Source organism: Eschscholzia californica, unplaced genomic scaffold (genome assembly GCF_041429995.1).
Source record: "Eschscholzia californica isolate CP2 unplaced genomic scaffold, dmEscCali1.0.p SCAF_2, whole genome shotgun sequence".
Taxonomy (NCBI): domain Eukaryota; kingdom Viridiplantae; phylum Streptophyta; class Magnoliopsida; order Ranunculales; family Papaveraceae; genus Eschscholzia; species Eschscholzia californica.
Window position 1 is genome coordinate 8,821,142 of NW_028238309.1, and position 26,379 is coordinate 8,847,520.

At 42.7% G+C, this 26,379-nt stretch overlaps 5 protein-coding genes across 6 annotated transcripts; 2 read left to right on the forward strand and 3 right to left on the reverse strand.

Annotated features, from left to right (window-relative positions):
* The first annotated feature begins 4,252 nt into the window (after nucleotides 1-4,252).
* On the forward strand, nucleotides 4,253-7,412 carry LOC147555952 (mannan endo-1,4-beta-mannosidase 6-like). The gene is made up of 5 exons (XM_086663669.1): nucleotides 4,253-4,811; nucleotides 5,224-5,421; nucleotides 5,710-5,832; nucleotides 6,063-6,274; nucleotides 6,630-7,412. Exons 1-5 carry the CDS (start codon nucleotides 4,413-4,415, stop codon nucleotides 7,042-7,044), a joined length of 1,347 nt encoding a protein of 448 aa, XP_086519795.1. The 5' UTR covers nucleotides 4,253-4,412; the 3' UTR covers nucleotides 7,045-7,412.
* A 215-nt stretch (nucleotides 7,413-7,627) lies between these two features.
* IQD33 (IQ-domain 33) lies at nucleotides 7,628-10,257 on the reverse strand. Of its 2 annotated transcripts, none has more exons than XM_086663671.1 (7): nucleotides 10,180-10,257; nucleotides 9,727-9,809; nucleotides 9,129-9,410; nucleotides 8,806-9,012; nucleotides 8,435-8,548; nucleotides 7,993-8,349; nucleotides 7,628-7,904 (listed from the first exon to the last, which is right to left on the reverse strand). In XM_086663671.1, coding segments are annotated over exons 1-7 (1,188 nt in total). In that variant the 5' UTR covers nucleotides 10,181-10,257; the 3' UTR covers nucleotides 7,628-7,760. The 2 variants fall into 2 exon arrangements, with proteins under 2 accessions (XP_086519797.1, XP_086519796.1); XM_086663670.1 differs by having other exon boundaries at nucleotides 9,918-10,197.
* A 4,619-nt stretch (nucleotides 10,258-14,876) lies between these two features.
* Nucleotides 14,877-18,077, forward strand: LOC147555954 (uncharacterized). Its single transcript, XM_086664631.1, has 3 exons — nucleotides 14,877-16,888; nucleotides 16,975-17,318; nucleotides 17,411-18,077. The coding sequence occupies exons 1-3, from the start codon at nucleotides 16,696-16,698 to the stop codon at nucleotides 17,834-17,836; spliced, it is 963 nt and encodes a 320-aa protein (XP_086520757.1). The 5' UTR covers nucleotides 14,877-16,695; the 3' UTR covers nucleotides 17,837-18,077.
* Nucleotides 18,078-20,548: 2,471 nt separating this feature from the next.
* On the reverse strand, nucleotides 20,549-21,463 carry LOC147555955 (uncharacterized). The gene has a single exon (XM_086658551.1). It carries the CDS (start codon nucleotides 21,461-21,463, stop codon nucleotides 20,549-20,551), a length of 915 nt encoding a protein of 304 aa, XP_086514677.1.
* A 1,276-nt stretch (nucleotides 21,464-22,739) lies between these two features.
* Nucleotides 22,740-24,397, reverse strand: LOC147555956 (uncharacterized). The gene is made up of 2 exons (XM_086658552.1): nucleotides 23,051-24,397; nucleotides 22,740-22,919 (listed from the first exon to the last, which is right to left on the reverse strand). The coding sequence occupies exons 1-2, from the start codon at nucleotides 24,395-24,397 to the stop codon at nucleotides 22,740-22,742; spliced, it is 1,527 nt and encodes a 508-aa protein (XP_086514678.1).
* Between the last annotated feature and the right edge of the window lie 1,982 nt (nucleotides 24,398-26,379).

Sequence of the window (26,379 nt, forward strand, 5' to 3'; positions counted from 1 at the left end):
AAAGGTGATACAGTCGAGTGTATGTCTGCCTAGTTCTCTGGTCGTTGAGTGAAATAAAGCGCTTGCACCCCTTAGTCGTGTGGAGAGAGAAATGGTCAGTTGCCTTCCTTGAGCAGGTAGTCGTTATGAGAGAGAATTATCACCCGTCTTCCTTGAGCAGGTAGTCGTTAAGAGAGAGAATTATCACCCGTCTTCCTTGAGCAGGTGGTGGTTTGAGAGAGAGATGGATCACTCGTCTTCCTTGAGCAGGTGTTAGTTGACTGCCAATGGTTTGGATGATCGATGTGAGAGAGAAAATAGGTGGTTAGCTGATTGCAAGTGAATTTGAATGTTGGGTGTTGTTATCCGTCGTTTGATGCCTTAGTCGATTACCAGCTAATCCTTATATAGAGTTTTGTGGTCAACTGTCCGTTTTGGTCAATTGTCACCTGGTGGTGAGTCGTTGCCTTGAATATGGTAACGCACGGGGTTATTACCATGAATGGGGATATTGTAACTCCCATCTAACGAATATATTGGGGATATTGTCATCTTGAATGACGGTAACGCCCCAATGATATACGAAGAGAGGTCAGCTGAGGAGAGGACAGACCTCTTCTATCCAAAGCTGGTTGTACTTCTGTATCTTGGTCTGCTGAGGGAGTGAGGACAGATCTCTTAATCCAGAGCTAGATGCACTTCCGTACTTTGGCCTACTGGTGAAGACGGACGGACATACTTCTGTACTTTAGCATTGCTTCAGGATGCCTGAAGATAAATGGGTCGGGCCCATTGGTCATTAATTCATGAGCTTCGTCACCGCGTAAGCCCATCAATCGTGGATTTCTGAAGGCGCCCCTGGTGACGTATTTTGGCCCATACAGTGCCAAATTGTATTTTGGGACGTGAAAAAATTGTATTTCGAAAACTAAATAAAAAACAAGCTCAAAATAATTTGATATACTATGAATAGACTACGGATTAATACTTGATGGATCAAAGAGAATAAATGTAAGAAACCAATAAAAAGAAAATTAATGTCGCACCAAAATTAAGAGTAGAGAGGAATATACGAATCTAAAATTAAATGATTTTGTTTTTTTTTCTTTTTGAAAAACTACATAGGAGTCAATAACTTGAAAGAAAGATGAATCTATTGATTGAAACTATAAAATTATATCTATGAAATGTTTAATTTTGAGAGAAAAAAGGCATTGTGATTAGAGAGAAAGGTGCAATCCTATATATTAAAACAGATCAGTCGGTTATGTGAGGTATAAGTTTGGTCGTTTATTTTTGTTGGGAGTTTGATAAAGATACATCCGACGGTCGATTTAAAATCTTCTTTTTGTAAATCGAATCAAACAAAAGGATATTAGTGCCAATAATTAAGTTCTAACTTCTTGAAACTACCATTAGACTTTTATACCCTCATTTGTATTAGATTTATCAGATATTTCAACTTCTAACAAATTAATTGCAAGGCTATTGTTGGCATTTACCAGATACTCAACACTTATGGGAGGAGATCGTGGGAGGAAAAGAAACTAGTGGGGAGAAAATCGGTTACAATATCTCAAACTACATAAATCACTTCCACTCACCCGCACACATATTTTTCTCCACTAAATATGGTTTTGTTTCTCTATCCATCTCTCATTTTCTCTCCACTAAACATGGTTTTGTTTCTCTATCATTTTCTCTCCAACTCGCTCCATTAATTTTGAAATAATTTTGGAATCTATTTTAAGAAGATTACTAATATAATTGAAGTTGATAATTTGCATGAAATAATTCTAGAATATTACGGCGTTAGCCAAAAGGGTTTTGCGTCCATAAGGCGCGGCGGAAACCTTGTTCAAATAAATTAAGGGTGGACAAAATGGAGAGGGAAATCTAGGCCCCACTTGCTAAAGTGAAATAGAAGGAAACAATCGTTAATTAGTAATTATGTCAACCGTTCACTTTGGGCTTTCAGTTTTCACTTATTTACCAAACGAAAATATTGTGGGCCCTATGTGGTGGGGGTTCCAGTGTGAACGTCCTGCCCACCACACATCCATGTACCACAGTGAAAGCAGTGAAGAGACACCTATAAAGCTTCTTCGCTTATTTAAGAAAACTCTCCTAATCTGATTATTTGACGTTTAATCCCAATTCAAATTTTTGAATTAATAAATCATTTTTTGAGAGTAAATGATATTTCATGTCAAATCATTTAATTTTCTACTTGCGAAAAGTCAAAGTTTAACTTTTCTAAGTGATTATACTAATTTTGGCATCTATATAATCTGGGAGAAGAGTATCTCATCTTTAATGATCAAAGTTATCTCCAAACATTAATCTGCCTCATACTCTTTTTGTTGAAATTACACTCCTCAAACTTACTTCTAAATGTTAGAGATTGTAAAATTGTACCAGACACAGATTATACCCTCAGTCTTTTATAAAAAAAAAAGGAGTTCAACTCTTAGAGGTTTTCCAAAGTTATACTGAAAGAAATTTTAAAACATAATGCATCTAATTTGTAATATATGATTTCTTGTGGGTTATTTCCCAAATGGCCCCCATTGTGACCAGCTTCCTGCCTGGCTTCCCAAATGGCCCCCAACTTTGTGACCAGCTTCCTGCCTGGCCCCCTACTTCACCAAATATTTCCGTATGACCCCCTTTTTCCGCTATCTATAACTGTCTGTTACTCTCTCTCCTCCATCTCATTTTCTCTCTCTGCCAAGTCACCTATCACACCACATCATCATCTTCCTTGGCAGGGGTCGCCGACCGGCTAAATTTCCGACCGGCGACCTTCAAATATTAAAAAAAAACTTTCTTTTTCATTTTCTCTCTCCTCTCTCTCTAGAATTTTTTTTTCCTCACCCTCTCTTACTCTAAAAACTCCAGCACCTTCGCAGATCCTAAAGGTTATTTGTTTATTTGTTAGTAGAAAATATAAGTTGATATTTTTAAAATTGGGCGAAAAGTATTCTATTGAATTAAATATGAGTAAAAATATTGAATTAGACTAGACCATGATGGAGATGACAAAAAGACACCAAGTCACAATTGCACATAATAAACACGTACATCCATTTATTTCGAAATGCTAACGGTTGCTTATGTCTAATATTTCTACTCAAGTAGCCACTTATATTTAATTTATGGTGTTATCTTCCTATGCCATGCATCCGATGTAACGAGTGTTCGAGTCCGACATCAAGAAGGGCATTCTTTTTACAGGAAATTGGGCTGGAGACCCAACTTTTTGTTTTTTTTTGTCAAAAAGACAAGTTATCTTTTTTTCCTTCTAGGCACCATGAAAAGTTTGGAAATAGGCTTAAAGGACAATTCTAAAAATCCCTTAATTTTGTATACCTGAATTGACCTTTGTATAAAGGAAAATTTTAGAAACACCCTCAGATTTTCCAAAAACCCTCACATTTTATATAATCTTACTTCTTAGTTACTTATTTTGTTAGGGTTTGATTTTGCGAAGCTTTGCAAACTAGTTTGCAAACTGATTTGCAAACTGGTTTGCACTACTTTGCAAATTGGTTTGCAATCTGGTTTGCCTTGCAGAGCTTTGCAAACTGATTTGCAAACTGGTTTGCAATCTGGTTTGCCTTGCAAAGCTTTGCAAACTGATTTGCAAACTGGTTTGCCTTGCAAACTAGTTTGCACTGCTTTGCAAATTGGTTTGCAAACTGGTTTGCAAACTAGTTTGCAATAAGGTCAGTTTTGTCTTTTCCCTATATTAGATAATTTACAAAAATGCCACAGGGAGCTGAAGCCCATAAAAAATTGTCCAATCCTTTTTAACCAAAGGCCAAAGTTTTTAGGGATTTTTGGCCAAATTTCCCATGTAAATTTGTTAAAAATGGAAAGAATATATAACCGGTTATTCTTTGGAAGAGTAACAAAGAGTTGGTTTGAAATTATTTACTGCAAATGTGCGTGCGCCCCTAGAAGGGAAGTTCATTAAGAGGATGTTTCGTTCTACCCTTTTAGTGTATTGTTGTCATTTTTAACCAACATTGATTTTGATATTGATGCCACAATTATATCGAAAATTATGTTATTTTACATTTTCTTTGAGAAATATCGCTTTCTTCCGATAAGTCTGGTTATCTGTTAAATTTCATTATGGTAGTCATATTTCATCCAAATCTTTGTTTGATAATACAACAACATACGTTACCTTTAATTTACGTTTTAATGAGAACCAAAAGTGTTAAAATTGTAATGTTTTATTGTAACGGTTCAACACTTCTTTGACACACTAGGTTTACATATTCCACATCTAAAAAAACGTTTTTCCTAAAATGTAGACAAAAAAGTGGCAGGTCAATAAAATAGGTGGCGTTTAATGCTCGCTTTTATACCAGAGGAAATTAAAATCATGGGCACTAAACTTGAAAAATCAACACCACCAAACAATGGACTCACTCTGTGCAACCAAGAAATTCTACCCATTTCTGAGTATTCTAACAGTAGCTACTCTTCTTTTCGTCAATTTTGAGGACAAATTCAAATTACCCATCTTCTGGCTTCCCAAAATGGATTTTGTAAGTACAAATTCAACCCGTTTTGTTGTTCTTAGTGGTGATAGTGGTGGTGGTGGTGGGAAGGAATCAACTGTGTATGTTAATGGGTGGAATTCTTATTGGTTAATGGAAGAAAGTATTTGGGATGAATCAAGAGTTAGGGTTTCTGAGATGATTAGAAGAGGAGCTGAAATGGGGATGACTGTTTGTAGAACTTGGGCTTTTAGTGATGGAAATAGTCCTGATTCTCTTCAAATCTCACCTGGGGTTTTTAATGAAAAGGTCTTTCAGGTTTGTTCTATTTCATCTTTTAGAATTATGGGTAGTCAAATTTTTATACTTTTATACTGATTTTTTTATGCATTTTGATTAACTGAATTATCAGAACTTAGATATACTTTGAAGAATTTTTTGTTATTTTTTCAATTCTTAGTCTGAAACTGAATGAATGAAGTTGTTAATCTGAATTTGATACTAATTTGAAGCTAAATTTGATTCTACTTCCATTGATTATTCTAATGGAAGTAGAATAACCCTAATTGATATTACTAAATTTGGCTCAGGGACATTTTGCTTGCTTTTTGCATCAAATCTTCAAACGAATTTGTCGAACTTAAAACGGATTCCTTAGTGCCATCCGATGTTCTTTTCAATTACCTCAATAATCTATGGGTGATTGATCTCTTGACTCCATTGATTTCAGGGATTGGATTTTGTAATACTTGAAGCAAGGAGGAACCGGATAAGGTTGATTCTTAGTCTAGTTAACAATCTAAATGCCTTCGGTGGGAAAACTCAGTATGTGAAATGGGCTAAAGAAGCTGGGGCTAATGTGACATTGTCGGCTGATTCATTTTTCTCACATCCCACAATAAAAGATTACTATAAGAATTACATTAAGGTATGCTAATGAACTTAAATACTCTATGTTTCGTCTAGTATTATGAAGTGTTCGTTAAACTAAGAAAGTAGTGAAGGCCATTACAGGCCGCAGTATAACCAAAACAAGATTGAAATAACGGGCCGGGCGTGATCACTTTTCAGAACTCGGTTCTCTTATCCTGATGAATTAATCTTATAAGTCGAATAATAAACGATATATAATTCAGTTTAAGGAACCTTCTATGCTTTGATTAAGATGACAGTATTTTACTCCACTGCGTTCTTTTTTCGTTCTTTATTTTTGCAGGCTATTGTGACCAGAAAGAATTCCTTAACGGGAGTTAAATATTCGGAGGAGCCAGCGATATTTGCTTGGGAACTCATGAATGAGCCACGATGCATATCCAATTCATCTGCTCCCGTTCTTCAGGTAAATCACAACTGAACATGTTTTCCTTTTCTCAGTATCGGGTCATAGTAGTAGTTAAAATTGTCAACTGGCTTGATGTTAAGGGATACGATTAAAGCTTGTTATTACTTCTCATGTACCTTTTACGCTTTTCAGGGATGGAAGTGTAACTTTCCTCATTACCTTCTTATTCTGTTCTAATTTTTCTTCAGGACTAACATGTTATTCATTCATTGATCTTGGATAAGCAGACATGGATTGCAGAAATGGCTGCATTTACTAAGAGTTTGGACCAAAAACATCTTGTCACTGTCGGACTTGAAGGGTTCTATGGGCAAGAAACTACAAAAAAGTCTGGGATTAATCCGGGGGAATGGGCAGCCTCTCTTGGATCAGATTTTATTCAGAATTCAGCAGACAAGAACATTGATTTCGCTTCAGTACATGCATACCCAGATAGTTGGTTCGTAAGCTAGTCAGAATCTTGAGTTTCTGTTCGAGTTATAAGGAAAACCTCACAGATCCACCTTTTTGAATTGTCAAGTGGCTCTTCTTAGTTAAGATGAACACTTGAGGTGTTCTTATTAAGTTACTGGCCAATGCAAACAGCATGTAATTTGACATGAATCTTCTAGTACTACTATTTGAAAATGAAGGAAATACTCCGAAATGCTTTAAGAAGGTTTTTGAGGGGAGCCCATAATGACTTTTTATGTGTAAATTCATAATGCTAAAAGAACTTTAGAATGTAGTTTAGATTATCTCTTCTTGTCGTAGTAACTTTGCTGTTTCTTTGTTTTTTTTTTTTTGGTTTTAAGGATCCCACAAGCAGATATGAGACAAAAAGCAGATTATCTATCGCATTGGGTGGATTCGCACGTAACTGACGGTGAGCAAATGCTGAAGAAGCCGGTTCTTTTCACAGAAGTAGGCTCTGATTCACGTACGAAGAAAGAGGGAGTATACGGCAAAGATTATTTATTGAAGATGGTTTATGATAAAATATATGATTCAGCACGAAAAGGAGAAGCTGGAGCAGGAGCCTTGGTTTGGCAGTTGCTCGTTGAGGGAATGGGTCATTATGGTGACCGATTTTCTCTTATAGCATGGGAAGATCCGTCTACTTACGAACTTATAGTTAAGCAATCATGCAGGCTCAGGAGAGTATCCGAGAAAGGAGAAAGAAACAGAAAGCTTCGCCATTCTGATCCTTGCTTCGGGCGGAATCCCTAAGTTAACATGAGATTCGGTAGTTTATACCAAATTCAACCATTTTGAATTGGAACATTTCAAGAAGTCATATTACAATAGTTGGATGGCACGTCAGAATGATTGATCTTCTGTTGTTCTTAGGATTTCTGATCAGATTTTAAAATTCACTGTTCTGCATCAATCGCTTCTGTCAGCTAGAAAAGGTCAGGGCATCTCTTCTCGATTGCGTGTTTGATAAGACTATATTGTATTTCTTTTCATTCTTTTCGAACTATAACTAGAATATCCAATTGTCATACTAAGATTATATACAGCAATATATTTGCAATATATTTGTTATCACAGGACGAACCATTATCCAATAAATTTTCAGGTGTTCATGATTTTCAGTTCCTGTTGTGTTCATGTTCTTTTAGATCCTGTTCTGTTCATTTTCTTCTATATTCTTGCTTCATAGTCTTTTTAGGTCGAAAATTGCTGTAAATTCAGGTTTAGGTTTTCCATTAGATATCGTAACGTTACTTATTAAGAGTTCGTAGTACATAACCAAAGCTTAAACTATACTGCAAAAACTTCTTATAATTCTAGTTGATTTTGGCCGAGGTTGTCTTAGAAAATAGTTGTAGCTTCAAAGTTTACAAGAAAGCAGTACTATGGCAAACATAGGAGTTATAACTTAAAGGAAAACCTAGATAGGGAGAGAGCCTTAGTGCTTTATTGGTAGATTCAGAAGCTTCTTATGTGGAACTGTTGTTGGTCACTGAAACTGAATGAATTTTCGACGATCCATCTTTGCATTTTACTATCGTGGCATTCGCTTGGGGTATTTGCTTTTGTTTTCGATCTTTCTCATCTTCTTTTGAGCTTTCTTTCTTGCTTACCTACACAAAAATGGAAAAAAGCATTGGATTAGAAGATCAAACAAACAAATCTAAGTTAAGAGAAATGCTATAATTCAAAGAATCCCACCTTCGAAAGCTGTGTCTGTATTTTACGTTGGGAACTAGTTTTTGGAGCTTTCACTTTGTTCTTTACAGGTTTAGAATCATCGTTCGAATTAGATGCAGTTACTTTCAGGCTATCAAAGCCAAGAGATACTTCGTTAGATCCACAACTCTCTTTTTCTTCTCCAGCTATATCGAAGTTCCTTTTTATAACAATTGGTCTTCGATCACTAGAAATGGGCTCAAGCCGACTGCTCATTCGATCTTCTACAGAGGAATTCTCTGGCAATCGAGTTGCCATCCATCTCTCTAGCCAACTCCACCCCATGTTCGTTTCTAATGTCTCGGATCGTGATTGTTTTTTCTTCGAACAAATCCTTAGCTATTAGCAAACAAAAAAAATCAAATATTTCAGGATTAATTGGTTCCAATTTGTGTTTCCTCTTGAGGAAATGTTGTAAATTTACCTGTTGAGAAAATGCATAAGCTAGAGCTCTTTCCCGTCTTGTTGTTGCTTCGAGTCTGTTTTGAAGCCTCAGTTTTGATATGTTGCTACTTACTGTGCTATCGTCCCAATCTTCCTGCATAATTCAGCAAGTTTAGATAAAATCTTCAGAAAATTACAGTAAACTTATAACGAAATCAGAGCTATGATTTGTTCGTGAAGTCGATAATTGAAAGTTAAGATAATAATTCCTTAGAAGAGTAAACTGAAAAGTGGGTTGTATTCTTCTATCTGTAATTGAGCTCTCAAATCATTCCGCAACGATCACAAGTACGGGTTTTTAAGCTGTAACCTGAAGGCTGAATAGATTCAGTGCTATAATAATGGAATTACCTTCAGCTTCAAGATATTGGCTCGTGATTTCTGCTGCATTCGATGTTGAAATGGTATGTTTTCTTCCCGAATTGACAAAATGTCTACTGAACCTCCTGTTTGAGCTTCGATTGATGTAGCCATGGACTCCCTACTTGGACTCTCCAGTCCTTGAAGTACATTTTGCACTTCATCTACTTCTGTATTTCCTCCATTTCGACGTTTAGCCTGAAAAACAAACAAAAAGAGAAATCAGGACTTCGAGCGGAAGGCAAAGAGCAGACTGAATTGCAAGCGCATGTGCATGTGTGCGAGGAAGAGGGAGAGGGAGAGAGAAAGAAAACCAGAAATCGTCGAACGGCAAACTGGATGATAGTAGCTGCAGTCTCTTCACTTAAGAATCTGGCAGGGGAATTCTGAATTCTATCAGTAATATCTTGTTCTCTATCTTCATTATGAGTTTCTCTTTCATAATTCGAGTATTCTACAATGGGTTGTGTGACAGTAGCCTCAGAACTCCTAATAGAAGCTGAATCTTCTTCGGCGAGAACCGAATTGAATTCATCTCCACACAAATAAGATCTAACAGAAGTCCATTTTCTCTTATCTACTCCATAATTCCTTACCTAATTTGAACGAACAGAAAACCCACAAAAATAGTTTCTTTTTTAATAATCCATATGAAATTTGCTTCAACAGAGAAAAAGAATCTCAACTGAAACAATACAGCAACCAAACTCAAAATTGAACTTATAATTCAAGAGGAGAACCCCTAATCTGAGAACAAAAGTACTACCATAACAGAATCAATTCCTTTTCCAAGAATTCAAACCAGAATTACTTATACAGAAACAACCCATTAATCATTCAATCCAATTCTGAAAACCCAAACAAGAAGAATTTACTCAAATAAAATCAACAAACAGAATGATTTAGACTTACATTGCTATCATGAGAACTAACGGAACGATTCTTAGAGAAAACACTTCTAACAAGTTCACCAGTAAGACCCATCTTCTTCACCACTGCAATCACAAAATCAAAATTCTCAAAATGGGTTTTCTCTAATCATACCAAAAATTATAACTACTTAATTATTTCCAAAAAAGAAAATGAGAAAACAAATCATTTACTTGTTCACTCAATTACTCCCACAGTGAAAGCAAAGAAGTGATTAGAAAATGAAGAAATTATATAATAAGGGAAGTTCTTCTTCCCACATGTTAGCAATAAGTAATAGGGTAAGAAAACAGCTTTAGAGCTGGATTATTGAACTTTGTTGGATCAAAAAAGAGAAAAATAATAAAAAGTAAGAGTAGAAAAATAAAGAAGCATGTTTTTTTTTTTGAGAAGTTGATGAAATTATAGTTTGCTTTTCTTTCTTCTTTATATTACTTTATGCACATGGCCTGCAACAAACCCATTGCCCTATTGGTGATTTAGTACTACTAAAGTTTACTTGATGGTTGGTCCATGAATATATGCTCTCTCATTATTTTCTTACCTTCCATTCTTAGAGGTCTCAATCTCGTCGGGCTACCCGACCCCGGTTAGGGCGAAATCTGATCATAAATAGGCCCAAGTTGACCACTTGCAGCCAACCTCTGGGCCTCAATAAAGGTCCGCCAAGTCCGTGTAAGGCCTTATATAGACGCGATTAAGCCTGGTTATTAACAAGGCCTAGGCTCATGCTAGACCGCCTAAGGGTAGTGTCACGTTGGCTTGACCATGTGGTTTACCTCATGTGTCAATCAGACATGTCTTGTATAATTGACACCTCTATCTTCTACTTTCGTTGTTATAATATGGTGTGAATCTAGATACATTTATTTTATCTAGCACGATACCGAATTGAAATCTTGATCTTGGTTGTTTCAATCGCCATATTTGCACAAAGAACTCCCAATTGTAGGAACTAATGAGATAACTAATTGAATAATTAAGCTCTAAACAAGACCTTTAAAAAAAAACTCTAGACAGGATTTGATGTTTAATTATTTGGACACTAGTTGGTGACTTGTAACAAGCACTTGCCACATCTTGGGACAACTATTTTGTCACCTTTATTAGTCATAAATATGCAGTAAAAAGATTGGATCATGGAGTATGAGAGATGTGATATCATCAATTACTCACTTTTTCAAAGCTTTCAATTCTTTAATCTTGAAATTACATTATTAGAAGTTGCATAGGATTCTGTTACTAAGTTTGAGTTTTGGAAATATAAAAACCCCAGTAAACAAAAGAAGTTGGCTTAACCCCACATTTGGATTCTCTAATCTTTGTATAATAATAAGTTAATGGTCAAAGTGATGTTTTGTAAGTTGGATTTGATTATTGTTTCATGGATCCAAATAGCAACTATTCCTACCACTAATTCCCTACTTTTTGGTTAATTAGAACTAAATAAAAGTTAAGCCACCCTTATAGAAATAGGGTCGTACTTCTTCTGATAATGATTTGCTATTTATAAGTAGAATAATTTATGATGAAATATTGAGTTCTCAACTACCCATGGCCATCCTTTCAAAAAAAAAACTACACATGGCTATCTAACCACTGGTCACAGTTGAATAATAATCTATTGCATTTTACATATTACTTTTTTAGGAGAAGTGCCTCACTATCCCAGAGTAATTTATTACGTACATTTCATATACTTACGTTTTTATTTTACATTTTTATTTTACAGTGTTATGTACAAAATTCTTTCAATTGATTTGACTTACTGATTCACTTTTCTGAGTTAGAAAGAGGTTGAAAATTTTGACTAGGATCTGGACTGTTCGTCACTGAAAAATAAATCAACAAGTCACAAATTAACTCAAATTTTTAATGTACATGTCATTTCTTTAAGAGATTTTAAGAAAGTCTTTCTTTCCATTTCTTTCAATATCATTCTGTTAGTTACTGTTGTATTGTAAATCATTTTTATGTTGGGTTTTCGTTCTTTGTGTGGTTTTGGCTATGGAATTTTCTACTTCTTCTTTGTGTTATTTTTTTTTGTCGTTGCAAATACCTTAAAATCAACAAACAAGTGTTATTACACTACTTGTGCGAGAAAAAAGGTGGAACTATGGCCCAAATGGTATTACACTAACGGGTTCTAGCTCATTTAGCTTAATTGTCAGCTAGATCGCTGCCTTTGCGAGAAATATGAGAGAATTTGACACCATTGAAGGAGCAGTTTTCTAATTGCTTTGACACGAGTCATAGATTGCCAGAGGATCAGTTTGCGCTTGAATTTGGAGATATTTGATGATTGTTTGAGTATCGCTTTCCGAGAAATAATAGACACAGAGGAAGGAAAAAATGGAAGGCAAAGAGAAAAGAGAAAAGAGTGATTAAGAGAAAATAGAGGGAGAAAAGAGAGTAAAGGGAAAAAACTATCAAAGGGAAGGGCAACGGGTTTTCGAAGAGAGAGAAAGTCCAGGAGATTGGCTTTCTTCCCTTTTTTTTCCCCAAAAACCAACCCTAACCCTCTTTTAGATCAACCAAATCCACCTTCTTCCACCATCCAAATCATACATGCAATTGCATCTTCTCATTTAACATACCATAACCTTATATCCAAATCATCAACTCCTTACCTCCATTATTATTCTCTCAACTACCATAAATAAGTCACCCCATGTAAACCCTAATTTTTTATAATCCAAATCAATCACAATCAAATAACACAACAAGAAAAATCGCAGTCTCTTTCAACTAGATCTTATCTATGAATCGAACAGAATAATCTCGAATCATAGTATCTTTCAACTAGATCTGTCGGTACAGTACTTCCTCATACATGTCTAGTTTTCTGCATCTCTTGGCTTTTAGAAGTGCATCCTTAGGGGTCAAGCTTAGAGATCGGCTGGTGGTTTTCATCCCCCTCTGATTAACCGATGATCATACCTTAGGTTCGAATTTCTCTTCTATTTTAACTGAATATTACTTTAACCTTAGACCGTCTTCTATCATCTCACATTTCATCACCAAGAAAGGTTTTGACATATGGGATCAATTCATGTTTATTTGGATCCATCGCTTAACCTTATGGCTCATGAGCTCATATCGTCTGTCTTATAAGAGATGTAACATTAGTATTAACTTACCTTTCGACCCAGGAAGACACTTCGATTCTCATAGTTATGTCCATCTTAGTAGCCCACCTTTTGTTTCTTACGCTTCAACTCAATCTCTGTCGAATTCTTTCATGCCTGATTTCCAAATAGATTTAACTACTTATCCACGGTCCTTAACATGCTCACTTCTACCCCTTTTCGCAACTCATTTGCGATCTTTTGTCAGATTAGCTGAGTTTTTATACTCGGGCTATGACGACTATCCCATTTACCATGTGTTTGATCAGATTCTACTTTGTGGAACTCGAACGGATATGGTCTCCGCATATGGAGAATACTGGCGAGATAACTCGGAACCATCTTTTGGTTCCACCTTACAGACACCCTTGTTTCGTTCTAAAACTTCGGGTGTCTGTTTAATCCATCTTCAATGTTACAGGAAGGCAGGTGTGGAGGGGTAGAAAGTCACACGGTTAGAAGGATCGTCAGGTGGGCACCAACAACTAGGCTTCGGGCCTTCAAATAGACGAGTTGACGGGCAGAAGGTCGGTTCTGGTAGCCGGGTAGACGGCTAGGCAAACGTCAGAGAAGGGAACAGCTACTGTCGGGCTAACGTCAGGGTAGAAAACGGGTACCGGTAGCCTGTAAACCTGCACAAGGGAAACACAACCGTGAAGTCCAAGGGGGCACCGGAGATGGTGTCGGCCAAGGACCCTCCGACGGTCAAGTCAGTAACTTAGTTCGATCTAATAAAGTGAATAAACCGAAGATAGAGTTACTAATGATGGTAGAATCGTTGTAGCGTCGGGGTGGCACGACTCGTAGAGTGGCCGGAGCTCGGTTCTACGGAATGGTGAGTTGTGGTAGCTTCTGGACTACTTGGTCAGCAGAGTAGACTTCTGGTTATGGAAGAGTAGGATTCTGCTTGCGGAAGGGTAGTCTTCTGCTCACAGAAGGATGGACTAACGGAGAACGAGAGAAACGAGAAGCCTCTAGCAAGTTCCGATGTGGTTTCGTGGAAGCTTCTAATCGGAATCTCTGCCTTAGGCTAGCTTAGACCAGAGATCGTCGGGGTAGGTGATTCGTAGCCGGAGCTTAGTATAGAGTGAGTAAGGTGATCGGAGTAGAGCTTCTTGAGTGCTGAGTAGAGAATAAGTAAGTAGTTTTCGAGTGAGAGTCTGATTCCCTTCCAAGAGTGAGGCTTCCTCTATTTATAGGGTGTAGAGGATAGTAACCGCTCTTGGGGGCGCAGGGTTGTTGGATCCGCAATAGTAGGATCACACTAGACTGCTTCCGTGGCCGTTGATCTCTTGAGAGAGAAGGGTAGCCTTACGATACCCGTTGCCCTAGCCTGTTCGTTGCCAGTAGAAATAGTCCACCACTCCTTTAAAGTAGCACAAGACTCGGTCTTCTACCATGACCCCAACGTGTAGCAGAATGCTAGGATTGGACTGACTCAATCTCTAACAATTTGGCCACGTGTACGCACAACTAGCTGGAGTGTGGGTGGATCGTCATGGCAGACTTTATCTCGGCATGCCAGGAGCGTGGGCTTGGGTAGGCCTGCTTAGAATTTCTGGGCTTGCGAGGCATGTTGGGCTTTCGGTGGGCTTCCTTGCTAGACCGTAGAGGCTACTGAAGGCACCCCTCATATGTTACACGAGGGTGGGCGCATAAGGAAGGCCCAATACTGTTTTTTGCCAATACAGTTTGTCCCCCACTCCCTGAGTTAGCGAGTGGCTGACTTAGGGAGTAGTTGTAGCTGGAGCTATTAGAATCGTGCCCGGAAGCTTTGTATCGTTGTTTCGTTTTCCCGTGTGGTACGCCGGAGCGTTTTGACATGAGTCGGGTGGAGCGGCACCATAACTGGTGGGCAGCGAGTCAAGGAGGCTTGTAATTGGTAGAGAGACGGATGCCAGAGCGTTGGCCACGTTCGGGACGTGGCAAGTCAGGGGGAGAGATGGTTGGGTTGACCAAAGGAAGAGGAGCTGACGCGGACAGGCGCGTCCTGCCCTGTAGGTGCGCGCAGGGCAGGAAGCTTCCTGCCCTGCTGGGACGCGTAGGAAGGCGCGTCCTGCCTTGTCCCGAGCAGGTTCCTGTCCCGAGCAGGTTCCTGTCCCGATTTTTTAGCCTTTTTTTTTTTATGTATATAATATATATGATACGTATATATTGGAGAAGGGTACCTGAAGTTTTTGTTCCCAGATCGTTGGTTTGGTTCGACAAGTAAGCTGGTTCGGCACGTGACGACCAGTGTCGTTCATTCGACCTTGAGTCTTCGCAAAATTACTCCGCCAAGTTCTGCTCTTATTGGTGGCATCTCGTCCATAACGCCTTTGAAGGTTCTAGACGAGCCGTGTAGCAATGAGATGTGTCGGACGACGTGGTCCGCTTAACTTACTTTTCGACTCATATATAAGGGGATGAGGGGTCTTCGACCCTTGTGGTTTGTTGGAGTCATTTTTGGAGTGGAGTTTGGAGAAAAAGCTAGGAGAGAGAAAAACTTGAAGATCTTGAGGTAATCTTCGAATTTTTCTTCAGCGTTCTTCGTGTTCTTCGTATGTTGGTAGAAAAACTTATATTTTGATCTCCTCAACAACAATTTGTAGCATGTTTTCCGTATTTCGATCTTATGGTAGCGTAGGGTTCCACCAAATCATGTTTTTTGCTTGCCATGTTAGTATAGTGAACTTGGTACATGCATGCTAGAAAATGTGTAACGGCGGGGTAGAATCACGCCAGGCTTGTGGTAGCCGTGCAAGCTAGGGTAGGATTCCACCAAATCATGTTTCTTGCTTGCCATGTTAGTATAGTGAACTTGACACATGCATGCTGGAAAATGTGTAATGGCGGGGTAGAATCACGCTAGGCTTGTGGTAGCCGTGCAAGCTAGGGTAGAGATTTCTTACCATGACCATGTGGGCCAGGGTAGCCATATGTTTGCCTTGCTTTACTCTTGTAGTAGAATTCGGCCAAATTATGTTCTCTGCGTGCCTTGTTAGTGTAGCGAACTTAACATATCCATAGCAGAATATGTGTGGTGACGGGGTAGGATCACGCTAGGCAGAAAATGTGTAACAACAGGGCAGAATCATGCTGGTCTTGTAGTTGCCAAGTTATCTAGGGTAGGACCTTGTTGCCACCACTGCGAGGGCTAGGCTAGATCCTTGGTAGGAGTACCTTATTCTTACTCGAACGTGTGTTCCGTAGGATGGACGAACGGGTAGGCGACTCTTCCAGTGAGTACGCTGGGGCTTCGACACAAGACGGGGTTAGTTCGCGTGTTCCTGCTGGGCGACCTGTGGTGTTGATAAACCCTCCATCTGCTATTACCGACACATGTTTGAAGAGAATCAGGAGAAAATACAAGATACCTAAGGATGTGAAGCTTAGAGCTCCCGGGCCGTCTGAATTGGTAGACGGTGATACGCCAGGTTGGGTTGCTCTATACGAGCATTGCTTCGAAACTGGCCTCCGTCTTCCAATCCCTACCTTGGTGTATGACATCGTTAGGCGATTCGAGATTCACCCGTCCCAGCTGATGCCCAATGCTTGGAGGGTTCTGCTGTGTCTCGACCAGTTGGCTGGGCCGGGTAGGGTATTGCATGGAGAGGATGTGTCTGCATTCTACCTCCTGAAACTCGACAAGGGTCGGTATCAGTTTCGCATCCGAGATGGCAGGACCCATGTGGTGACAGGCTTGCCTACCAGCGAGAGGCGACGATACGACCGGTACTTCTTCGCGCAGGGTGGGTCCTAGCTTGTTTGGTGGGCGTGACGTGTCGTGGATGCCTCCGGGGTGGAGACTTGCTAGTGAGTGATATTTATTGTTCGTTTGTCGATGTTGACGCGAGTTTTGTCGTTTCCTGCCTTACCTGGTCTGTTGGTTCATGTAGATAGCGGGCAGGGCAACGAAATTGACTTTGTAGCACGGGACGCTGTTAGGCGTTTCGACTTCTGCCTGGCTCTTAGCCCCATCGAGAGGCATTGGGAGGTCATACTTGGCCATAAGAGAGTTGACGAAGTGACCCTTGGTATGCGCTTTATCCTTTTTGCATCTCGTTGTTCCGTTTTCTTGCTTTTGGTGCTTTTAAAGTAGTATGTGCTTACTTTCCTTCAGAGGACGTTATGCCGAAGAAGAGGTATCGTATGCCCGAGGTTCCTGGTGCTAGAAAAGCAGCTGCCGCAAGTACGGCAGTGTCGCCTCCTCATCCTCTGCGCATCCGTCTCAGGCCTTCTGTCGCTCCTTCCCCTTCTGTTGCAAGTGCCGAGCCGCTGCCTATGACCGTGGCTCCCTCGGCGGGTAGCAGTGGCAGTGTGGTGTCACCCCCATCGTCAGCGCTTCACGATTCTTCTTTCGTGCCACAGGTGGTCCCTCACTTGCTCATGGAGTGGGACAGGCCAGGTTTTAGGGAGATGGGGTATGGCGGGACCATGGACTGGTCTATGACTCAGGCTTATCGGGTTTGTATTCCTTCTTTCTTACTTAGGTGTGTTCAGCATTCCTTGTATCGATTTGTCATCTAACATTGTGTTTTTATGTGCTTCCGTCGCAGGCTTTGTCTGGCATGGGTCATGCTAGAGATCTTCAAGACCAGCAAATTAACGAGTGGAAGCAGAAATACCAGGCAGAGCATCTTCTCGTCGAGGAGAAATCTCGCCTTGCTGAGGAGCAGACTCGTCTTGCCGAGGAGCAGGCTCGTCTTGTTGAGGAGCAGAGGCGTCTTGCTGAAGAGTTCAAAGGCAAGTTGAAGGTGAAAACAGACGAGTTCGATGAGGCAGTTGAGGATCACGGGGAGCGGGTACAGAGACATGCAAGGGGCATGCTTATGCGGGAGTACGTGGCGGGGACGCAACTTACCGACTGGGACCCGGCTGGCACGATCGCGCTTCTTGACCAACAGGAGGCGGAGGATAAGGCGATCGAAGAGGCAGAGCAGGCTCAAGCTAGGGCTAGAGCGTCGGGTAGTCGTGCCCGTTGAGTTGTGCTACCCTTGGGCTAGCTTCTTCTACTGAGCGGTAGTTAGATTTACTTTCTTTTGCTTACCCATGGGGCTATGTCAGGAATACTGTGTCGTTAGTTTGTGTTAAACTTAGATTTTCGGAGGGCTGTAGTATCCCTTGTTGCCCATGGGGCGTGCTAAACTTTTGTGGGGTGACTCCCCTTGTTACTCTAACTTCTGGGTTTGACTTTGAAAAATGAAGCTAGAATTGCTTTAACTATGCTTTATTGATGACTTGCGAATTGATAAATCATTGAGTACAGTAATTCAATAAAAAGTGCAACAAGTATGTAGTAGGACAAACAGTGGTGTTCTGGGGCAGCCTTAGGACAAAGAGTGGTGCTCCAGGGCAGCCTAGGGCTGGGGTAAGGAGAGGCACACATCAGGGTAGCCTGAGTCGTCGGCTGCGCACACTTTGTTAGTCTTTGGTGGACTCGTTGATCGACGTTGCATGTCTTGTTGAGTAGAGGGTAGGTTGTGCCCTGCATTTTGCTTTGTACTACTCCGACCCGGGCAGGGATATGCATGCCAATGGCGGGGAAGCGTCATCTGGGCAGAGGTGTCGAATTGTCCGTGTGAACATTGTCTTGCCATCTATTGTCCCCCCAGCCTAAGTGTAGAGTTAGTTTGCTCTGGACTTAGGCTGTCATTTTCGTTGGCGTCGTAGGATGGGAGAGGGTTGTCCTTTTCCAGCTTGTCCAAATTCACCATTAGATTGCCGACTATGCACGCTGCAAGAGGGGTGGTCGATGGCAAATGCCATCGACCTTCGGAAACTCGAGTTAGTGAGTTTTTTAGATGTTAAAAAAGATAGCCAGAGAAGGTAGAGGTATGTGTTACTCTCCCTTAGACAAAGTGTTGATCCATGCTTGTCCTGGTCTTAAGTTGTTATCCTCGTCGACATCGTAAGATGAGGGAAGGGCGTCCTTCCCCAGCTTGTCCAAGTCTGCCGTTAGATAGCCAGCCTGCACACTGGAATGATGGGTGGTCGATGGCAACGCCATCGACCTTCAGAAACTCGAGTTAGCAACGTCCTGAGATGACAAAGAAACAACTATACAAAGGAGGTAAGGGCATGTGTTACTCTCCCTCAGGTTAAAGGTCGGACTAGGCTTGTTTTGGGCTTAGGTCGTCATCCTTGTTGATGCTGCAGGGTAGGAGAAGAGTGTTCTGTTTCCATCTTGCCCATGTCTACCGTAGGATAATCAACCTGTACAGAAAAGGAGAAAAGGTGGTCGATGGCATTGCCATCGACCCTCCGACGCCCAAGTCAGTAATGTTCTGAGGAGAGAATAGAAAATGGACAGAGGAAATAAGAATATGTGGTACTCCCTGTTCCCCTCTGAGGGGTTCGGTGTGGGCATGTCGTATGCTACCGAGTTATACTGGAGCCGCAACTGCCCTTATGCTCCTTGGTCTGGGAGTTGAACCAACTTCACCAGGTGTGTATGTCTACGCTGGTAGACCAGCAGGTCTAATGGGGTGTGTCCCATTTTATTGTCAAGAATCCTGTCACAAAATGGGTGAGAGGGGTAGGCGGTGGCAAGGCCACCGACTCTCCGATGCTTAAGTCAGAACAAGTGTTTATTAGAAGAGGTAAGTAAAGTAAGGGGGTAGGGTTAGAAGTGGTACAACTTTAGATGAGTGGCGTTCCAACTGTTGTTGATATTGAGCCCATCTTTTGCTTGGAGCTTGTATGCTCCCTGGCCTATCACCCTGGTGATTAGGTAAGGGCCTTCCCAGTTGGGGGCTAGTTTACCTGCTCCAGCCTCTCTAGTATTCTGGAAAACCTTTCGGAGCACCCAGTCACCTACTTTGAAGGTACGAGCTCTGATGTTCCGGTTGTAATGACGGGCTACCTTTTGCTGGTATGCTGCATTCCTTATTACTGCCATGTCTCGAAGCTCGTCGACCATGTCGAGGTTGTGGTTGAGTTGATCCCAATTTGACTCTTCTGTAGTCCATTGACAACGTACTGATGGTACTTCAGCTTCTACTGGTATGACCGCTTCAGAACCGTAGGCTAGGGAGAAAGGAGTCTCGCCAGTTGGGGTTCTAGCAGTAGTTCGATACGACCAGAGAACCCCTGGCAACTCGTCTGCCCAAGCCCCTTTAGCTTTTTTGAGCCTCTTCTTCATACTTTTCATGATGGTCTTATTAGAAGACTCTGCTTGTCCATTAGATTGAGGGTAGCGTGGGGTAGAGAAGCTAAGCTTGATTCCCCATCCCTTGCAGAAGTCCTGGAAGTCGAAACTAATGAACTGGGAACCGTTGTCGGTAACGATCTCCTTGGGTACCCCGAACCTGCAAATAACATTTTTCCAAATAAAATTCTTTACTCGCGGTCTCTGACCTGGTGGATGCCTCAGCCTCGATCCACTTGGTGAAGTAGTCTGTCACGGCTAGCATGTAAACTCTCTGCCCTGGAGCAGTGGATAGTTTTCCCACGATGTCCATACCCCACTTCATGAATGGCCATGGTGAAAGTATGGAGTTGAGTTTTTCTGGAGGTAAATGGGAGGAGTTGGCAAACCTCTGGCAACTGTCGCAATTCCTGACGTGACTTATAGAATCTGCTCGCATGGTAGGCCAGTAGTAGCCGGCTGTGAGGACTCGACTGGCTAGACTACGGCTTCCTGAGTGGCTGCCACATTCTCCCTCATGAAGCTCGGCTAGCACGTATTTGGCTTCCTATGGAGTGACACATTTGAGACAGGGTCCAGAGTAGGACCTTTTAAGTAGTTGACCTTCCAGCATGGTGAACCTAGCTGCTTTTGCTCTTAGTCTACGAGCCTCATTCTTGTCTTCTGGTAGCTCGTCAGTGGTCAAATAACTTATTATTGGTGTCATCCAATTGTTGCTGGAGTCTACACTTGATACCTCCAGGGCAGGATTTTTCCATGTGGCTGGCCACTGGAGGGTAACTAGTGGGATTGACTGCTCCGACTTGGCTGGGATCGATGAGCCTAGATTGGCTAGGGCATCAGGATGGCCATTCTCCAGTCTGGGTACCTGTGTTATGTTGGCCTCTTCGAAGTCAGCTAACATATCCTTTACCTTGGCTAGGTAAGCGGTCATCCTGGCATCTCTGGTCTGGTATTCTCCTTGCGTTTGGTTGACTATCAGTTGGGAGTCTGACTTTATCTCCAGCCTTCGAACACCCATTTCTTTGGCGAGAGCTTGCCCGGCGATCAATGATTCATACTCGGCTTCGTTATTTGTGGCTTTGAACTCACATCTGACGGCACGCTGAATTTGGTCTCCCTCAGGGGATTGGAGGACTAACCCTAGCCCGACCCCATTCATGTTACTGGAGCCATCATCCGACAGGGTCCATTTCCGCTTTTTCTGCTCTGCAAGACACAATAACTCCTTCTCGGCTTGAATTAGAGTACTAGGTGTAAAGTCGGCTATAAAGTCAGCCAACACTTGGGACTTAATCGCAGTACGAGGTTGGTAGGAAATATCATGCTCGTTTAATTCGACAGCCCACTTGGTCAGTCTACCAGATAGTTCTGGTTTGTGAAGCACATTCTTTAACGGAAATGTAGTAACTACGACTATCGGGTGGCACTGAAAATATGGTCTTAGCTTCCTGGCAGCCATTACTAAGGCCAGTGCAAGCTTTTCTAGCTGGCTATAACGGGTCTCTGCATCAAGCAGGGACTTGCTAACGTAATAGACGGGTAGTTGCTTACCTTGTTCTTCCCGTACTAACACTGCACTTACTGCTGTTTCGGAGACTGCTAGGTAGACATACAATTTTTCTCCCTCCTAAGGCTTGGATAGCAAGGGTGGAGAGGTCAGGTACTCCTTCAGTTGCTGGAGTGCCTCTTCGCATGCTGGAGTCCATGCAAATTCTTTGGCCTTTCATAAGGTAGAGAAGAAATGGTGGCATTTTTCAGAGGAACGTGAGATAAAACGGCTGAGTGCTGCTACTCGACCAGCTAGTTTCTGCACATCTTTGATGCATGTGGGAGAAGGGATGTTCATCACAGACTGGATCTGGTCTGGGTTGGCTTCTACTCCTCTGTGGGTCACCATGTACCCCAAGAACTTCCCTGAAGAAACACCGAAGGAACACTTAGTAGGATTAAGTTTCATATTGTACCTTTCTAGTACGTCGAAAGCCTGCTGGAGATGTTTGAGATGTTCTTCAGCCATCAGAGACTTGACTAGCATGTCGTCGATGTAGACTTCCATGGTGTCCCCCAGCATGCCTGCAAACATTTTGTTTACCAGTCTCTGGTAGGTTGCCCCTGCGTTCTTCAACCCGAACGACATGACTTTGTAGCAGAAGATGCCTCTTTCTGTGATGAAGGCAGTCTTTTCCTGGTCTACAGGGTGCATCAGTATCTGGTTGTACCCAGAGAACGCGTCCATAAAGCTGAGTAGTTGGTGGCCTGCAGTGGCATCGACAAGCATGTCGATGTGAGGTAGCGGGAATGGATCCTTGGGACAAGCTTTGTTTAAGTCTGTGAAGTCGATACAGACTCTCCACTTCCCATTTTTCTTCTTTACCACGACTACGTTAGCCAACCAGTCGGGGTAGTTGACTTCTCGGACAGACCCAGCTTCGATCAGCTTCTGAACTTCCTCATTTATTACCCTGTTTCGTTCTGGAGCGAATTTTCTACGCTTCTGTCTTACTGGAGGATGGCTAGGATCTACCTGCAATTTGTGTACCATTACCTCAGGGTCGATTCCAGTCATGTCAGCATGAGACCAGGCAAAGCAATCGTGGTGGGTTGTGAGGAACTCGACGAGCTTGCTCCGTAGGGTAGGATTGAGCTTAGAACCAATCTGTACTTTATGATCCGGGAAGTCTGGGTGGATCTGGACTTCATCTAGCTCTTCCATACTTGGGCAGTCTGGATCGGTGCTACTGAGTTTCTCCTTCTGTAATTGCTATAAGGCTGACTTCGGGGCTTTCATTGCGTTTTTGTAGCAATTCCTTGAGGTACTCTGCTCCCCTCTGATCTCTCGGACACCCCAGGGAGTTGGGAACCTGAGCACTTGGTGGAACGTAGATGGTACTGCTCTCATGCTGTGGATCCATGGCCTACCGAGTATGATATTGTAGGCAGAAGGGCAGTCCAGTACGACGAACACAGTGCTAAGGTTGACTCCTCCTGCGAAGACGGGAAGGGTGACTTCTCCCAATGTGTGTTTCTGTTCTCCACTAAAGCCTACCAGAACAGTAGAGCGTCGACATATGCAAGATTCATCTAAGCCCATACCTTGCAAAGCATTCAAGAAAAGCACATTAGTGGATGAACCATTGTCTATCAAAATGCGCTTAACTAGAACATTTGCAATATTAAGAGAGATAACAAGAGCGTCATGATGAGGGTTGACGAGTCCTGTGGCTTCGTTGTCTATGAAGCTTATTGTCTGGTTGGTGTAGGCATGAGGAATAGCTTTTGTAGAGTGGGCTAGAGGGTTGGCTGCAATTCTAGCACTCCTCTTGGCTGCAGAGTGGCTAACTCCACTCACTTCTGAACCTCCTGAGATTACTAGACACGTCTTCGTAGGAATCGGCTGCTCTGGTTCCTTGACTTGGGTGTCTCGTTGTGCCAGGGTACTCTTCCCTTTCTTCGTCAACAAGTCGATAAGGTGGCCTCTTTTCAGCAACTCTGCAACTTCTAGCCTGAGGGCTATGCAATCTGTAGTGTTGTGGCCGTGATCTCCGTGGAATTCGCACCACTTGGTTGTGTCTCTCTTTTCGCTAGGAGTCTTTCTCTTTCCTGGCCATCTTACAGTACTGCCCATGCCCTTCATAACCGCTACTAGTTCGACTGGTTCAATGCTTAGGTTGTACTCTGGAATCCTGGTACGAACGGGTCCTTGAGGCTTCTCTGTTGGGCGACCTGATGGAGGGTCAAGTGGCCTTCTGTTCTCCCTAGGAGGGCCACGTCTGGAAGTTGGGTAGGGCTCTCCTGGTCTGCTATCTGTTCTCCGATCTGGTCGTCTAGAGCGACGGTCCCTGTTCCTGTCATCATAAGAATAATATTTGTTTCGGTTGGCTTCGTCTTCCTCCCACCGAATTTCTACCCAAGCGCGAGCCAGGGCATCCTCCATGGTAGTGCAGTTGAATTTAGTTAGCTCCTTGTACAGCTCGCCTTCTGGTAGCAAGCCTTTTCGGAATGCGTCAACTGCAGTCTCCTGGTTGCAGTAGGGAATCGATACCTTCTCTCGGTTGAACCTCCCTACGTAGTCTCTGAGTGGCTCGCCCCTTCTCTGGTGGACTCGGTAGAGATCTCCAGATAGCTTTTCTAGTTTTTTGCTACTGGCGAACTGCTCTATGAATGTGTCTGTGAGCTGGGCAAAAGAGGCGATCGAATTGTTGGGCAGATTTGTGTACCACTGCAAAGCTGGTCCGACGAGGCTTGAACCGAAGCTCTTGCACATACACGCCTCCCTGAGATCTCTGGGTATTGCAGCGGTGAACATCCTCTGCTTGTATGAAGCGATGTGATCGTTTGGATCGGATGTTCCATCGTACATCCTCATGTTAGGGAATGAAAACTTCTTAGGCATTTCTACCAAGGCAATAGTATCAACGAAAGGTGAGTCTGCGTAGCTCTAGGGCAGACTCTTCCTTAGTGGGGCTGGAACTCCAGGGATCCTAGTGATCATTGCCTCCATCTCTGCGAGTTTCCTAGCCATGATATGCTCCAGAGGAGTACCTGTAAAAGACAAGTTTAGGATGTCAGCTTGTGAGTTAAGGGTTGTCCCACCTGTCACAGTGTGTGAGGGGGGAACAGTAAACATTGAAGAGGAGAAAAGAGGAGCAGCAGTAGAGTGTAAGGGCAGAGTAGAGTGTAGGGGCAGAGCAGAGCTCTGGAATGTAGGCAGAGGCATTATGAAGGGTGTTGCAGAGCCAGCTTCAGTTGCGGGTAGTGTTGTAGAACCACTGACAGTAGTCGATTGCATGGGTGGTTGGCTGGAAGAACTTCCTGGCTCTGGAGTGAAAGGCTGCATCGAAGTAACAGGAGCTCGAAACCTTAGCCCTGTTGATCTTGGTACAGAGAGCTCGGTGATCTTCTCTTGAAGTAGCTGGTTTTCTGCTCTCACCAGAGAATTATCTTCTTCTAGAGCTTTGAACTTTTAGGCATTCTCCTGTACTTGGGCTGTGAGAGCAGCTATCTGGGCTGAAACATCGATCGGAGTGGCTACCATGTCATCTGCCATTGCAAAGGTCGTCTTTGATAGTTGTTGCTGAGGCCCCACGGTGGGCGCCAAACTGTGAACGGGTAGAAAGTCACACGGTTAGAAGGATCGTCAGGTGGGCACCAGCAACTAGGCTTAGGGCCTTCAAATAGACGAGTTGACGGGCAGAAGGTCGGTTCTGGTAGCCGGGTAGACGGCTAGGCAAACGTCAGAGAAGGGAACAACTACTGTCGGGCTAACGTCAGGGTAGAAAACGGGTACCGGTAGCCTGTAAACCTGCACAAGGGAAACACAACCGTGAAGTCCAAGGGGGCACCGGAGATGGTGTCGGCCAAGGACCCTCCGACGGTCAAGTCAGTAACTTAGTTCGATCTAATAAAGTGAATAAACCGAAGATAGAGTTACTAATGATGGTAGAATCGTTGTAGCGTCGGGGTGGCACGACTCGTAGAGTGGCCGGAGCTCGGTTCTACGGAATGGTGAGTTGTGGTAGCTTCTGGACTACTTGGTCAGCAGAGTAGACTTCTGGTTATGGAAGAGTAGGATTCTGCTTGCGGAAGGGTAGTCTTCTGCTCACAGAAGGATGGACTAACGGAGAACGAGAGAAACGAGAAGCCTCTAGCAAGTTCCGATGTGGTTTCGTGGAAGCTTCTAATCGGAATCTCTGCCTTAGGCTAGCTTAGACCAGAGATCGTCGGGGTAGGTGATTCGTAGCCGGAGCTTAGTATAGAGTGAGTGAGGTGATCGGAGTAGAGCTTCTTGAGTGCTGAGTAGAGAATAAGTAAGTAGTTTTCGAGTGAGAGTCTGATCCCCTTCCAAGAGTGAGGCTTCCTCTATTTATAGGGTGTAGAGGATAGTAACCGCTCTTGGGGGCGCAGGGTTGTTGGATCCGCAATAGTAGGATCACACTAGACTGCTTCCGTGGCCGTTGATCTCTTGAGAGAGAAGGGTAGCCTTACGATACCCGTTGCCCTAGCCTGTTCGTTGCCAGTAGAAATAGTCCACCACTCCTTTAAAGTAGCGCAAGACTCGGTCTTCTACCATGACCCCAACGTGTAGCAGAATGCTAGGATTGGACTGACTCAATCTCTAACAATTTGGCCACGTGTACGCACAACTAGCTGGAGTGTGGGTGGATCGTCATGGCAGACTTTATCTCGGCATGCCAGGAGCGTGGGCTTGGGTAGGCCTGCTTAGAATTTCTGGGCTTGCGAGGCGTGTTGGGCTTTCGGTGGGCTTCCTTGCTAGACCGTAGAGGCTACTGAAGGCACCCCTCATATGTTACACGAGGGTGGGCGCATAAGGAAGGCCCAATGCTGTTTTTTGCCAATACAGCAGGTACTAGTTTC